Source organism: Pteropus medius, unplaced genomic scaffold (assembly GCF_902729225.1).
Source record: "Pteropus medius unplaced genomic scaffold, Ma_sr-lr_union100, whole genome shotgun sequence".
Lineage (NCBI taxonomy): Eukaryota > Metazoa > Chordata > Mammalia > Chiroptera > Pteropodidae > Pteropus > Pteropus medius.
In genome coordinates this window covers 10864953-10881368 of record NW_024353517.1, presented here as the reverse complement: position 1 = coordinate 10881368, position 16416 = coordinate 10864953, and the positions used below count along the sequence as shown (strand labels likewise).

General features: G+C 31.0%; 1 protein-coding gene and 1 pseudogene across 3 annotated transcripts in view; one reads left to right on the top strand and one right to left on the bottom strand.

Moving 5' to 3' along the window:
* The window catches only part of ACAP2 (ArfGAP with coiled-coil, ankyrin repeat and PH domains 2), a 129171-nt gene that overhangs the window by 68538 nt on the left and 44217 nt on the right, over positions 1-16416 (top strand). For all 3 annotated transcript variants that reach the window (XM_039850527.1, XM_039850525.1, XM_039850526.1), the window contains 4 exons: positions 6431-6489; positions 8069-8252; positions 11474-11518; positions 14488-14583. In XM_039850527.1, the coding sequence (XP_039706461.1) occupies positions 6431-6489; positions 8069-8252; positions 11474-11518; positions 14488-14583 (384 nt within the window). The remainder of the gene's footprint in view (positions 1-6430; positions 6490-8068; positions 8253-11473; positions 11519-14487; positions 14584-16416) is intronic.
* LOC120593060 (uncharacterized) lies at positions 1059-1177 on the bottom strand (annotated as a pseudogene).

The following is a 16416-nucleotide window of genomic DNA, read 5'->3' as shown; positions in this document are numbered from 1 at the left end:
GTCTCAACCTCTCATTTCCAACAGTTCAAATCCATAGTTTGTTAGTATATGTTGTTAGAAATGTCAAGGATTGCTTGAAATAAGTTCATCAGATTGCAGAACACCAGTTAAGTAAGCCATCTTTTAAAATCAATAACTGGCATTAAGCAAATTTTCATGTTTTGTTCCTCCTAAACTTTTGGAATTCTACTTTTAACTCATACACTTAGGCAAAGTTCTTCCGTTGGAAAGCCAGTACACTTTTGTATAAAACAGCAGAGCAATGTTCTTATATCATTTCTTTACAAAAAGCTAAAAACAGATGAAGCTAAATGTTCTGAATATTTTGTTTATATTCATGGATCATTTTGATAATATTTAATTTGAAATTCATATCTACATACAGACATATATGAGAGATCCTTTTGAAATAATATAGTACTAGATCTTCAGAGTTTCCAAATGAATTCTTAATGTAAACTTCCAGTTTGCTGTCATTGTGGCTGTACTATCAGTATGCAAAATTACATATTTTTATCATGTCTTTTTGTTTTAAAGTTTTCATCCCTGGGAGTTTGTTTTGGTACTTTGCAAAATAATCAATCCTCTTCTAAGATAATCTTCTATGTAGAAATTTTAGCTATTGCTGTTAACTTGAGCACAGTTATGAACAAGTAGAATCATCACTTAGCAATGAAAACTTTGATACAGTTGTCTTCTGAGATAGTAATTATTACTGTCTATCTGGCATGTCATCAAATGCATCCGTTAATTCTTTTATTCTAATCTGGAACCTTTTTTATTTCCTTTGCTTCTTTGAAAATGACAAAGTTCCTATATTTTCCTTGCAGGCTGATATATTGTGCAATTTTGTAATGGTATGAGGCATTCTGGCTCTAAGTCTTAATTATGTAACCGTGTAACTAGCTTCTTAATATGATATTGTAACTAATCTCGTAAAAGAACTTTCCTTCCTTCCTTCCTTCCTTCCTTCCTTCCTTCTTCAGCTTCCTCCCTCCCCCCCTTCCCCTCCCCTCTCTCTCCCTCCCCACCTCCCCCTCCCCCTTTCCTCTTTTTAAAGCCTACAGCACCTGGTCTTCCTAGGCGGTCTCCGATCCAAGTACTAAACAGGCCCGACCCTCCTTAGCTTCCGAGATCAGATGAGATCAGGTGTGTTCAGGGTAGCACGACCGTAGTGGAACTTTATTTCTTATTTTCTTTTTGCAGAAGTTCAGAATACAAATCTTTTTCTGTATGAAATGGATTTTTTTGTGTTGAAGTCCTACGTAATTTGCTTTTACCATTGCTTTATTTAATAACTGATATATAAAGACCTTTAGGTTGAAAAATAATTTTGGGCTGTTGTGTTAGTCTTCTGAATGTAATAACTTTCTGTCACTATTTAATGAAAAAGTTGTCTATTATGGTTTAAATGTTCATTTTCTTAATAACTAATGATGCCAAGATTAATGGAAAGATTAATGAAACTAATCTTTTTATGTGTTTATTTGCCACTCACATATCTTTTAAAATGTATTATGGTTTAAATTTGCCTTTCTTAGTGCTAAGGATGCTAAGCATCTTTTTATGTGTTTGCTATCGATGTATCTTCTCTGATAAAATATCAGATCTTTTGCCCATTAAAAAAAATTGGGGTTCGTGTCTCATTATTTAGTTTGTAAGAGTTCTTTATATATTCCAGGTATGTCTTTTGTCAGATAAATGTTTTGCAGGTATTTTCTCTCAGGTTTTGGCTTGTCTTTTTCATTTTTGTAATAATATCTTTTGAAGATCAATAGTTTCTAATTTTGATGAAGTAAATTTATTGATTTTTTTTCTGTTATTGTTTTTTTGTATGTGTTTTATTAAGAAATATTTGCCCAACCCAAGTTCACTAAGATTTTATTCTATGTTTAGTTTAGATCTGTGATTCACTCCAAGTTAATTTTTGTATATGTTGCATCGTAAGGGTCAAGGTTCATTTTTTTTTTTTTGGCATATTACTCTTTAATTGTTCCAGCACCGTTTGCTCAAAAATAATCTTTTCCATACATATTGTCACCTTTTGTTAAAAAAGTTGACCATATGCCTGAGTCATTTCTAGATTCTATTCTGTTTCATTGATCTTTTTGCCTATCTTTATTTCAGTACTACAACTGCACTGATTACTGTAGCTTTCATAAGAAGTCTTGAAATTAGGTAGCATAGGTATTCCAACTTTTTTCTTTTTTTTTCAGGATTGTTATGGCTATTCTAGGTCCTTTACATTTCTATATAAATTTCAAAATCAGGTGTTCAACTTCTATAAAAAGCCCTACTGGGATTTGGAATGGGATCGTATCAAATCTATTGATCAATTTGGTGAAAATTGACATCGTACTAATATTTAGTCTTCTAATCCATGTACACAGTATATCTCTCCATTTATTTAAGTTTTCACTGTACCAGTCTTGCATATCCTTTGTCAAATTCACCCCTGAGCATTTCTTATTTTTTAATGCTATTTTAAGTGGTATTGTTTTAAAAGTTCATAATTTCTAATTGGTCATTGCTGGTATGTAGAAATACCACTGGTTTTTGTATATTAACTTTGTTTCTGCAACCTTGCTAAATTCACTTATTAGTTCTAGTAGATTTTTTTGTAGATTCCATACTATATACTCAATCATATAGTCTGTGGATAAAAACAGTTTTATATTCTTCTTTTCTAATATGAGTGCTTTTTATTTCATTTTTCTTATTTGATTGAATTTCTAGGATTCAATGTACAATGTTATGTAGAAGTGATGGGAGCAAACACCCCTGTCTTGTTCTTCATTGTAAGGGGACAGTAGCCTTTCATGACTAAATATGATGTTAGCTGTAGGTTTTTCATATATGTCCTTTATTGGGTTGAGGAAGTACCCTTCTATTCCTGGATTCCTGAGAGCTTTTATTAGGAATGGATGTTGGGTTTCATCAGATGCTTTTTTTTGCATCCATCTAGATAGATGGTCATATGGATTTTCTGTTTTAGTCTGGTAACATGGTGAACTATATTGATTGATTAAATTTTTAAAAATTTTTTATTTAAAAAATTTTTTCCCTGTCTAATTCCCCCCCTCCCCTGCCCCACTTCCACCCCTGACCCATGGATGTTGCTATTTCCCCTTAAGAACTGGATCTCTGAAGGCAGGGCATCCCCTCCCACAGGCTTGCGGTGTGCACCCAGGCCTGGTGCACCCTGGGGCCAGGCACACCCAGGGTATGGTCTGTGGCTTCACCTGGGCACGAACCCAGACCTTAAGCAGACGTGCTAACCACTACACTATGGAGACACCCCCTGACTGATTTTTTAATATTAACTCAATCTTGCATTTCTTGGATAAATCCCAATTGGTATGATGTTTTGTACTTTTTATAAATTGTTATATATCGTTATAATGTATTCTTAAGAACTTTACGTAGCTTTATTTTCTTACCATGTCTTTGTCTGGTATTGTCCCTCATAAGAATTCTCTCATAGAATAATTTTCTGATAGAGTAGATTTGGAGGGTGGGGAGAGTTTGAGTAGAATTAGTATTTTTTCTTCCTTAAATGTTTGGTAGAATTCAGTAGTGAGGACATCTTTGTAGAGTTTTGTTTTAGGGAGATTTTTTCCTTTTATTTATGTACTTACTTTTGGAAGGTGACTTATTCTTTATTATTAGAAGTTGAAATAGTTTTACAATAAACATTAATATATTCACCTGCTAGATATGTTTACTTTATCACATATCTAATCATTTATCCTCCCTTCTGTCCATGCATCAGTCTATTATTGATGTATTTCAAAATAATTTATAGACAAGTGTATTCATTCCTAAATACATTCCCGTGCATAATTTGTGAGTTTAATATTTTTCACAGTTTTTCTTAATTTTTTTGAGGTACAATTTGAATACAGTTAGTTAAATGCATGTCTTAAGTGTATCATTTCATGAATTTTAATAAATGCATATTCTCATGTAACCCAAATCTCTTTTAAGATAAAAATCATTACCATTACTCAGAAAGTTTTCTCATACCTCTTCTCAGCCCCAACCCACACCCCCAAGGCAAGTACTATTTTGATTTTCTTCTATAACTAGTTTTGCTTGTTCTGTAACTTCATATAAACGGAATCATGAAGTATTCATGTGTGTGTGCTTATGTGTGTGTGTGTGTGTGTGTGTGTGAGAGAGAGACTTTTTTCACTCGATACAATTTTTGAGATTGGTCTATATTGTTACGTGTATTGTAGTGTAATTTAATTTCATTGAGGTCATAGAACATATTTTATATGATGCCATACTCCCCTATTATATGATTAATTTTCATAAATGTTGTTAGTGTGCCTGAGAAGAATGGATATTTTCTTCTGTTGGTTTTATGTTCCTATATCTGTCGTTTTAATCAACCTCATTTGTCATGCTGTTCGTTTCTTAATTCTTTTAAAAATCTGGTGGTTCATACGTATATTGTTGTTCTTTGTATTTTGAAGTTATCTTAAAATTTGTAACAAAATTAATTCGTTGTGGTATACAGCTTTATGAGTTTTGACAAATCCATAGTTGGGTCTTCTCCCACAATCATGATGCAGTTCCATTAACTGTAAAAATTCCTTCATGTTACCCTGTTGTTAGTCAGCACTTCCTCCAACCCCCTATTTTTGGAAATTTCTGATTTATTTTTCACTCTTATAGTTTTGCTTTTTCCTAAATGTCATAAAAATAGAATCATATAGCTTGTAGCCTTTTAGATATGACTTATTTTACTTAGCAAAATGCATAGAGATTCATCTAAGTTTTTGCATGTTTTAATAGTCGTTGCTCTTTCTTGCTGAGTAGTATTCCATTGTATGGATATACCATAGTTTGATTTTCCAAACACATTTGGGTTGTTTACAGTTTTTGGCAATTAGGAATGAAACCATTATAAAAATTGATGTATAGATTTTGGTGTGAACATAAGTTTTCATTTCTCCTGGGCAAATACCTAGGAGTGGGGTTTCTAGGTTTTATATAAGCATAGTTTTAACTTTATGCAGTATGGGATGTTTTAAACTATAGAGTCTGTTGCTTTGATTCTGTTTAGGTTATTGGTTTTTTTCTTGAGTGAGCTTTGGTAATTTTTGTCTTTCAAAAAATTTACCCATCTCATCTGTTGAATTTATAGACACAAAATTGCTCCCCAACTCTCCTGGTTATCCTTTTTAGTGTATCTGCGGAATCTGTGGTGAAGTCACCTCTCTTCTTGACACTCGAATTTGTGGCTTTTTTTTTTTTACCCCCTGATCACTTTGGCTGGAGGTTTGTTAATTTTATAGATCTTCTCAAATAACTAGCTATTGGCTTTATTGATTTTTGGCTATTAGTTTTGTTTTCTATTTAGCTGACTTTCACTTTGATCTTTATTATTTCCTTTCTTCTTCCTTTGGGTCTAATATTTTGGATTTAACATAATACTGAAAAATTGGTTTTCTCTTTGGAAGTAAATTGATGGATTACAAAACCCTGTACTCAATTCAGATTTTGCCTGGATTTTTGTATGCACATGTGCACATCTGTGTGTGTGCATGTGTACGCATATGTGTGTGTGTGTCTGTGTGTGTGCGAGGGCACGCACGTTTTGGTATTTGGGTGAAAACATAAAGACTTTTGCCAGTAGCAAGATTTTGGAATGAAAATGGTATGTTTTTAATTAGTAGAAGATTAGAGGGTTTTCTTTTTGTTTTGAATATTGGTTTTTTTGCTTGTTCATCTGACTTCTGTTTGCTTCAAATTCTGAATGAGGTATATCTATGAATTATAAAAGTATTTAGAATTCCTGTGACAGGCCCTATGAAATTTACTGCACATAGAACTATAAGCGTTAAATATGTAACATCATTTAAGTGGAACAAAATATTGTGAGGAATAAAATTTTATTTTTGTCTCTATTCTTAACAATCATTGAATCACAAGATCTGTATAATTTTACTTGAACTAAGAATGTAAAACCTTTAAATCCCCAGGTCTTCCCAAATGAATAATGTTTAGCAAAGATATAAGGCAGTTCTGGAGTTGTTTTCATTTGGTGTGTTTCAGTATATGAGATTAAGAAATTTCTGTTGTAGATGGAGTGGTATTTGTATTACTCTTTTAGGTTGTCGTCCAAAGGCTCAATTAAAATCAAGGAAATAAATTGCTTTACTCTTTGAGAATTCTACTTAAATATTAAAGCAGATTTGATTTCCTCTGTAAATAGAAGTAATTTAATTTTTTAGATGAAATTGGTTTGAAAATCAGTTTCTTTTTAAAATGCTTATTTCTTATGGAGTCTTTAATAAGAAATATAGGTGTTATTAGAAATTGGAGTATTGATGGAAGGTTGTATTAATTATAGAACTACATGAAAATTATTTTCTTTGTTTACTTTTCTAATTGTTTAATGTTATATTTTATCTTTTAGATCCTATTTGACCAAACTCAGAGATCAATTAAGGCACAGCTTCAGAACTTTGTTAAAGAGTAAGTCAATTGCAGTGAAGAGAAAAGAAAAGCAGCTAGTTAATTATCACATCTGGGAGTTGATATCTTTGGGAAAAAATCATAGACCATGAATTACTGAAAATATTAGAGTTTTTGTTTATTTGTTTTGCTTTGTGAAATGTATATTACATTTCTTCTTGAATTTCTCCATAAGGAAATCAGGCTTCATGGCTTTCAGTGAATCATTTATACTATGAAATATGTGTTCAGGATACATAGTTAGATGTAATGACCTTTCAAAGTCAAAGCAAACCCCAAAAGTTGTTGAAATACTTATCAGTTATTTTAGTTGATATTAAATTTTCCATTGTCTCAATGTGGTATTTTCTTTGAAGAGAAAATAATGGGTTATAAGAGAATAAGTAATGAAAGAGCATATTTTTGGCTGCATACAAGCCTTTTGCGTCACATTCATCACATTTTATACGTGAAATAAAATGAACTGTTCAAATTGGTAAGTTTTCCTTTTTCACATGAATAGTTCAGTTTTTCTCTTAATTTCTTTCTGAGAATGTATAAAATTACAGATTAAGTTGATTATGATACGGTATTCAGGGTAAATTATAGACATTATAAGCTTTAAATAGTGGTAGATCACGTGAACATAATGCACTGCTGTTTTAGTAGGTTAGAATTGTCCTGGATGGAGGTGATATCTTGCAGATTCTTTATAGATGATTTTGTAATAGACTAACATTCAGAATGTCCTTATAGAATGTATACCTGAAAGTTAATGACTCTTACAAAGAGTTTAGTCTTTCTTAGATATACTTTATTATTTTAGGTATACTTTATTATTATATTATTTTAAAATCATTTGTCTTCACGTTATTTTGCCTATTTTCCTGGTAAAAAAAGTAAAAGCAAAGTGATGTGTTCTATAGTTACCTCAGATCATTAATGAATCAAAGGTTTCAAATTTTCAGACTATTTAAATGGATATTGTTACCTTTTATGGGTACAGCAATTTCTTTAGAAAACATAATATTATGAATGTGTATTTTAAGAACACTTTCATGTTGTTTGGACCAGTAGTTCTCTTCAACAAGAAACGAATGTTGTTTCTTAGAGTATGGTCTGTAGACCACCTATAACAGTAAAAACAAGGTGTGTCTTAAAAAAACCCTAGACTTCTAGGACTTATTCCAAAGGCTAGTGGATTGTAATCTCTGGGAGGAGGAGCCTTGGAATTTATATTTTTAACAAGTTCTCTATGGTAATTCTTATGTATACTATTGCTTAAAATCATTTGGTTAATAATGGTACATGTTCCGGAATTTGTCTTTAGGAAAAAAATTAATGTTACTTTTATGTTTCTGTAATGTTAATGAGATAATTTATTTTCACTTCAAATTTATAGATTTAAGTAAGGAAATGTTAGCTGACTATATTGGGGATAATATGTAATTGAAAAACAATAGTTGTCAGAAGAGCTATTGAGTGTTATTGCACAGTGAATCAAATAAATAGGAACGTAAGAATTAAATTCTAAGTGTTATTTTGCTAAAGTTTTTGATTAAGAAAGTTTTACAAAAGTTGCTCTGTTATTATTTTTTAGAGATCTTAGAAAATTCAAAGATGCCAAAAAGCAATTTGAAAAAGTCAGTGAAGAAAAAGAAAATGCATTAGTAAAAAATGCTCAAGTACAAAGAAACAAACAGCATGAAGTTGAAGAAGCCACAAACATCCTGACAGCAACAAGAAAATGTTTTCGACACATAGCCCTAGACTACGTACTTCAGGTATATTTACTGTACATTTTCAAAATATGATTACTAAACATGTCATTACTTCTGAGTGAATACACTGAAAAGAATAAATAATACTTCTTTTTGAATTTAAAATTAAACCATGATCTTTTGTGAAAAAATTTCACTTGTTTGTATATCTGTCTGTGTATGCACATACTTGTATGTGGACGTGTATAACTTTGGTTCTGCCTCCCTCCCACCATTTCACTTAACATGTACTTCTCCCATTTTAAAATGTTGTAAAAAGAATTTTTAGTAGTTATAGTTTATTCTGTGGAGTTGCTATGTCAATTTAATTAATATTTGATTATCAGACATTTTTAGTGTTGCCAGTTTTACTGGGAATAGTGAAAATATAATTTTCAATAGTTGTAACATCTTTGTATACAGATCTTTTGCCACATTTCTGATTATTTCTTTAGAGTGGATTCTTAGAGGTACCTAGGCTCACCAAATTGCCAATTGAAAAATATTTCAAGAAATAGTGTTCTCATACTTGCATTAGGTGCTGCTTTTTAAAACTAGAGATCAGTGTTTCATAAGTTGCCTGGTGATCTGGTGCAGTGTATAATTGAAACTCATTTGAATGTGATAAGTCTCTAAAGGAATTTGAGAGAAATGAAAAATGAAGGCACATATTATATATTATTTCACATGTACATTATGTGTTCCTACAGATCATGGAGTTTAAAGCTTAAATGCTCTAAAGCTTAGGGAATTATCTTTTCTAAATCTCCTTTTATAAAATAGCAGTGAGTCCCCAGATATTATTGACCTGATGATCAGAGTACTTCTTTAAAAAAACCATGAGTAACCATATAAGTTAGTGATTAAAAACTACTTAGATAATTTTGTAAAACAGTAGAAAATCACTTTAAGATTTTTTTCTATGAAATCCCCGTTCAGTAAGTGGGAAGTTGAAATTTAAAAAACAAAGTATGCTTTGTTCATTAATGAAAGGCTTCTAGAATGGAGTAGTCTGTATTTCTTGTCTCCTGTTACCTACCTCATATTTGTACCACTTCCTGTTGTATAGAAGTGCGCAATTAGAGAATTAGATCAGATATTCTCTTCATTCTCATCTACTGTATCTAACAACCAAAACTACCTTGAGAAGTTCTATATACCCCTTAAACCTGTTCTTTCACAACCTTGCTGCAGCTGTAATGCCAATCCTTATTGTTTCTTATCTAGAGTATTAAGATGTTCTCATGTAATTGGTCTTTTCTCGCATTACTTTACTTGCCCGGTTACTAATTCATTCTCTGTTCTGTGGTCAGAGTTACTTCTCCAGGCAAGATAAATCATTCTTGCCTCTGCTGCCTCTGTCCTGCGATAATATTGTCATTCACATTTCTATTGGAGCACTTATCCCATTTATTGTAATTATTTATTTATATGTCTTTTCTGCTCCTAGATCGTATCCCTTCCCTGTAGTCTAGTGCTTGGAAAATAGATAGGTAATAAATGGTTTCTGAAAGAATGAATGACTTAATTTAAAATTTTATTTGGGGAGGGAGAATTCAGTAAAATATTCATTATTTTCAAACTTATATATTATAAATTATCCATTTCTTTGGTGTCCATCCAATAGTTTTAAGTTAAGACCCTCACCTCCCCCATAACTATTTGTTTGATTTTTCTGATGACAACTGTTGTGCCAATTTATTATATGGCCACAGTGTTTACTTTAGAGAATAAATATTCAGATTTATAAAGTTTGTAATACTTTAGCTTCTCTAAGTATTTGAATTTCTTTTCTTTTCTTTTCTTTTTTAAAGTAAATGCTGTTTTTCATTGCCAGACAGGGAAAAAACAAAACAAAACAGAATGGAGTGACATTCTTTTAACAATTTTCGAAGTTTGAATAATAGGTTATCTGCAGCTTCTGATTTTACTTGAGCATTTGAAAGTTAATATTTTAGTTCTCGAATCTGAATAGGCTTTGAAACAGACACAGAGAAGAAAGCAGTGCTTAGTTAAGCCAAGTTATTTGGATTTTTCTCGATCTGTTTTATTTTCTGATCAGTGCTTTAAAATTATCTTGTAAAGCAACAGGCAGAATATTCAGTGAGAAGGACATGTTAAAAGGCAGATATTCTGTTATCTTTTGACAACAGTAGCAAAGAGTGAATGATTCCTGTATAAACATTTTATTTTATTAAGTTGATATATAATAACAGACAAAAATACAGTGTTTGTTATGAATTTCTAGAGTTGAGAGAGATACCACAAAAGGCAAATTTCATAATTTACTGATCTTTTAGTAAGCTTAGTCTAATTAAAATATTTAAGATCTATTAATTTATTTAACAAATATTTGTTCGGTGTTTACTGTGTTTCACTAGGGAAGTACAGTTGGGAATAAGTAAGACCCTCATCTCACAGAGCTTACACTTCAGCTGGAGAAAGACTTAAATAAGGAAATATAAAATAGTTTTGACTGATATGAAGAAAATAAATAGGGTTGATGTACTAGAGAGCACATGTGGGTCTACTTTAGACCTTTGTCAGGAGATAGTATTTAATCTGGGACCTGATTGATAAGAGCCTTGTGATCATCTGGGCAGAAAATAATGATAAGCCAGAATAACTAGTATGAAGGCATTGAGATGGGAGTAGTCTTGGGTCGTGGTTGGAACACAGAAAAGGGGAAAGTAGTAGAAAACTAGGTTGGAGTGATAGGCAAAAGCCATATCACAAAGGGCCTTGAAGGCTATGGCAGGGATTTGGAAGGTTTTAAGCTAGAACATGATCGCTCTGGTTGCTGAATGGATTGTAGAGAGTAGGGTGGAAACAGACTAGTTCATAGACTATTGCAGCAGTCTAGAAGAGATATGATTGTGGTTGGTGGTTGTGGCAAAAGTGTATGTATATTTTGAAGGGTCTTGATGAGCAACTGGTAAGGAGGGTGGGAAAAGATGGAATTCTAAAATTCAAATATCTATCAAAGTGATAGTTTTATTACTATAATATTATGATTTAAACACAGCCAGTTTTTCTTTGAGGTCAAAAATAGATGAGAATTTCATTTGTGTGTTTGCCTTAACTGTTTTCACAAAAAGTAGGTCAAAGGATGAAAAACTTGAACTTTGTTATTTACTTTTCTGGAAAAATGTTAAACCATATAATGAGCAACTTTTACAGTATGGCAGTATGGATTAGTTTTTAAAATAATGCATAGATGATTAACCAAGTGTATTTTCCCTCAGATAAATGTCCTTCAATCAAAAAGGAGATCAGAAATCCTAAAATCAGTAAGATTTTTATCAAAATAATGTTTTAAATATTTTAACATGAAACTGAATGTACATGTTTAAAGAGGCATGATATATACAAATGTGTGTGTGTGTATATGTATATGTGTATGTGTATATTTATTTATTCCAGGTCCATAATTAATCTTATTTTCTTGTATTTATATGTGAACCATTTTTTGTTTCCTTCATTTTATAGTTATTTATGTGTGTCTCATTTATTAATATACTATGAGCTCCTTAATTAGACATTTAATATTTGAGACTGAAATCTTATATTACTAGTATTTAGAGAATTTTTTCCCCAGGTTTGTTGATGATGTATCAGCTTTTTGATTTGTTCTTTGGTGTGTAGCTGGAAAACAAATGGGATGAAAATTACGAATCACTTTCTTTTTCCCCGAGCGCTACACCCATGTTGACGTTGATTTTTTTTTCCTGTTTTCTCTCTTAAAGTTAACAAGGCAGGGAATGGTAGTGGTATGACATTATGTTCTTTCTTATTTTGAGAACCTTAGAAATAATTTTTCCTCTCTGACTTTGTTCACTGAAACTATTTTTTTTTCCTGAAAGAGTATGCTTAAATTGCTCTTGATCCTTGTTCCTACCTAGCTTTTTCCTAAATTCTCTTTATATTTATGTTATTTCTTATTAGATAAGTACATTATACTTTCTGTTTACCTCCTTTTCCAGATTGAGAGTAATGTATGTTAATTGTAGAAAATTGGAAAATAAAACATATGAAGAAAAAATTAAAAATACATAAATCCTTCTACCAAGGGAGAACCTCTATTAATATCTTGGTTTATATCTTTGTTTTTTTTCTCTCTTTCTGTGTGTGTGTATTTATGTATGTATGTATGTATGTATATGTGTGTATGGAAATATGCATATGTACTTTTTAAAATTGCATTAATTTTGTTTTCAAGGAATATAGGAATCATTCCTGTATACCGTTTTATAACTTTCTTTATTCACAAATACACTCCAAAAATATTTTTATTTAATGATGACTTTGTAGCTAGGTAGAACTCTACCTCGTGAATTTACTAAGGGTGGGCAAACTTCTTTTTTGAAGGACTAGATAGTAAATATGTTAGGTTTTATGGGCTATATGGTCTGTGTCACAACTACTCAGCTGTGCTGTTTGTAATGCAAAAGCAACCATAAACAATACATAAATAAATGGCATGGCTGTGTTCCAATAAAACTTTTTTATGTACATGGAAATTTGAATTTCATGTAATTTTGAATGTGCCATGAATTTCATGTCTTTTCATTTTTCTTTCAACCATTTCAAAATGTAAAAACTGTTGTTAGCTTATAGGCCATCGAAAAACATATGGTAGTTACCAGAGGGGAGGGAGAAGGGGGGAGGGGGAAAAATGTTAAAAAAAACAAATGATAGAGCTGGATATAGTTTGTTGGTCATAGATTGGTGACCTTGAATATACTGTAAATTAACTTCACCCATTAATGCAATTTTATGTTTTTGACATTAAAGTATAGCATTATGAAAATTCTAATGAATGTGATTACTTCTGTAGGATAGATTTAGACAAGATTACTTAGTCTAAATGGTATAAGCATTTATTAAAAGTTTTAAAAAATTTTGTCAAATTTCAAAGGTTACACATTTCCACTAGTAGGGTGTCTGAATGAACATTTTTCACATTTTCCCAAAACTGGGTCTTAGTTTCCCCAACTCTACTCACAATTTGTTAGATGATATTATCTGATTGTTTAATTTTGCATTTATTTAATACAAAATTTTTTTTTCCATATATTATTTTGTATAATTGTGTTCCCTATTTATGTCCTTTGTGTCTTTTTCTGTTGGAGTGTTAATTTTTTTCATACTGATTTGTAACATCTCTTATGTATTAAGACTATCAACGCTTTGTCATGTATTTTCTGACTTTATCATTTATCTTTTAATATACTTATTATGTGTTTTGATGTGCAGGCGAATTTTACATTTTTATGTAGTTATAACTATTAATATTCTGCCTTTTTAATGTAATCCAGTACTTTTTATTATATTCACAAAGTTGTATAACCATTGTTATCTCATTCTACAATAATCTTTTAGTGAGCTTTGTCCTTTTGTCTTTCTGTATTGTTTAATTAGTTTTTCTTTTTAAAAAATTTTTTGGAAGGATTTTTGCATATTAAGGAACCTTATGGCCTATTTTAGATTTCAGAGAATTAAACAGATGCCTCTTCCAGTTAAAAATAATGTTTAGAGGATTCTTTCAGTATTGTGATTGAATTATTTAATTCCTCCTCACGTGCCAACTTAATAAAAATAAGGGTGATTTCTCTCTCACGAATAGGTAAAATATAGGAAACCTTGGAAAAAAATCTCAACCCATTAACAACATTTTTGGATTTTTGGAATGAATATAAAGAAACCTGCATATTGGCAGAGTCCGTTGACTCACTTTATTTTGGTATCTTGAGAAAAAAATGACCGTTCCCCTACTTTGAGTTGTACTTAGTGATCCTAGTAGGTTGTAAAGTGTTTGTGATTGTTTTGAGAGCTTCATATTTCCCCTTCTAATCTTTTAATATCTTACTTGCAATTTATGATTTTGCGAAGGATTTTGGTTGAAAGGTAGATAGGTAATTTATAATGTACCTAGGAAATGGTGAAACTATTGAAAACGTCTTTGAACTACTACTATAAAAATTTTGATCATCTGGGTATAGTACAAATAACTAAAATTTGGGGCATCGTTAAAAATTTAAAACACTCAGGAATTTTAAAAAATAAAATTTATTGTCATGTTTGCATGTATTTCTGAAATACTCTTTTAAGAAAAATGACTCAGTTTAATTTTAGATGGGTTTGATATTTTGGGCTTTGTGGAATTTTTAAACATTAAATAGGATAAGATTTTTTTTAAATTTCAGAATATTTATTTGAGAATTGATTTTATTATGCTAATCTTTTTTTCTCCTATTAGATGTTATCCTTTATGTATGCCCATTTGGCCTTCTTTCATCAAGGATATGATCTGTTCAGTGAACTTGGGCCCTACATGAAGGATCTTGGTGCACAGGTAATGTTGTACTATACTTCTGGATTGTGTTGCACATTGATATCTGTTATTTCTTTTAACTGAGATATAATTGACATATAACATATTACTTTCAGGTGTACAACATAATAATTAGATATATTAATGTATCGTGAAATGATTACCATAATCTAATTAACATTTCTTTTTCTTCTGAGAATGTCTAAGATCTACTCTCATGTCAACTTGCAAATATACAATACAGTATTATTTACTATAGTCACCATGCTGTACATTACATCCCCAGGATGTATTTATTTTATAACTGAAAGTTTGTATCTTTTGACCCTTTTCATCCATTTTGCCCACTCCTCACCCTCACTTCTAGCAACCTCCAAACTGTTCTCTGTATCTCTGAGTTCAGTTTTTTTGTTTTGTTTGGTTTTTCATATCAGTGAGGTCATACAGTATTTATCTTTCTCTGTCTGACTTATTTCACTTAACAAAATACCCTTTAGTTTCATCCATGTTGTCACAAATGATAAAATTTCATTATTTTTTATGGCCGAGCAATATTCCATCATCTTTATCCATTCATCATCTTTATCCATTCACTTATTTATGGACACTTAGGATGCTTCCATATCTTGGCTATTGTAAGTAATGCTGCAGTGAACATATATCTTTTTGAATTACTGTTTTGGATTTCTTCAGATAAATTCCCAGAAGGGCAATTGCTGAACATATGATAGTTCCATTTTACATTTTTTGAGGAACCTCCATACTATTTTCCATTGTGGCTACACCAATTTGCAATCCTACCAACAATGCACAAGAGTTTCCCTTTTCTCCACATCCTGGCCAACACTTGTTATCTCTTGTCTTTTTGATAATAGTCATTCTAACAGATATGAGATAATATCTCATTGTGGTTTTATTTTGCCTTTCTCTGATTTGTGATGTCACATACCTTTTCATGTATCTGTTGGCCATTTTAGGTTTTTTGTGCAGATATGTCTGTTTAGATCCTCTGCCTATTTTTAAAATTGGATTTTTTTTTGCTGTTGAATTGTATGTATTCTTTATATATTTTGGACATTAATTCCTTATCAGATATATGATTTGCAAATATTTTCTGCCATTTGGTAGATTGCCTTTTCATTTTGTTGATGGTTTCCCTCCTTTGCCTTTTATTTTGATGTAGTCCCACTTATTTATTTTAGCTTTTGTTACCTTTGCTCTGATATCTGTATTTAAAAAGAAATTTAGCATATTGGTAAATTTAATAATCATTTATTTAATGAAGATGTTTGGTTCTACACCAGATTTATGTATGGATTAAATATGTAACCAAAAATGAGATTAAAGTAAAAAAATGTTACAGATAGCATATGAGGGAACTAAAAAGGAAAATAAAACAAGGTGTTTGTTTACAATGTACGTAACTTATTTTTCTTTTGTTACATTTGGAAAATTGATTTACCGTCTTAATGGGTTTTTTGTTTGAATTATAGCTCTTTTTTGTTTTCAAAAAATTTGTATTTTGCTATTTTGAATCATAAAATTTTAGAAGTTGACGTTTATAAAAACTTATGAACTTTATCATTTTATACAAACAAATGCACATATCTGAATTATACCTATATGAGAATGTTATATAGAAATTTTAATATGTTCAAATTATTTTTGAGGCCTGATCAGAACTTTATATTAGAGCTGGTCCGGGACATTCTATTTTGTTGATTGGTAAGCTTTCTGGATTTAATAGTATCAATTTATAGGTGATTTTCTTTCCCAAGAAAGTTCAGGTTATTTTTTGAGGAAAAGGAATTAGGATGAAAAATAGAGTTTAGAGAAATTGGAAAGAGGCATGGA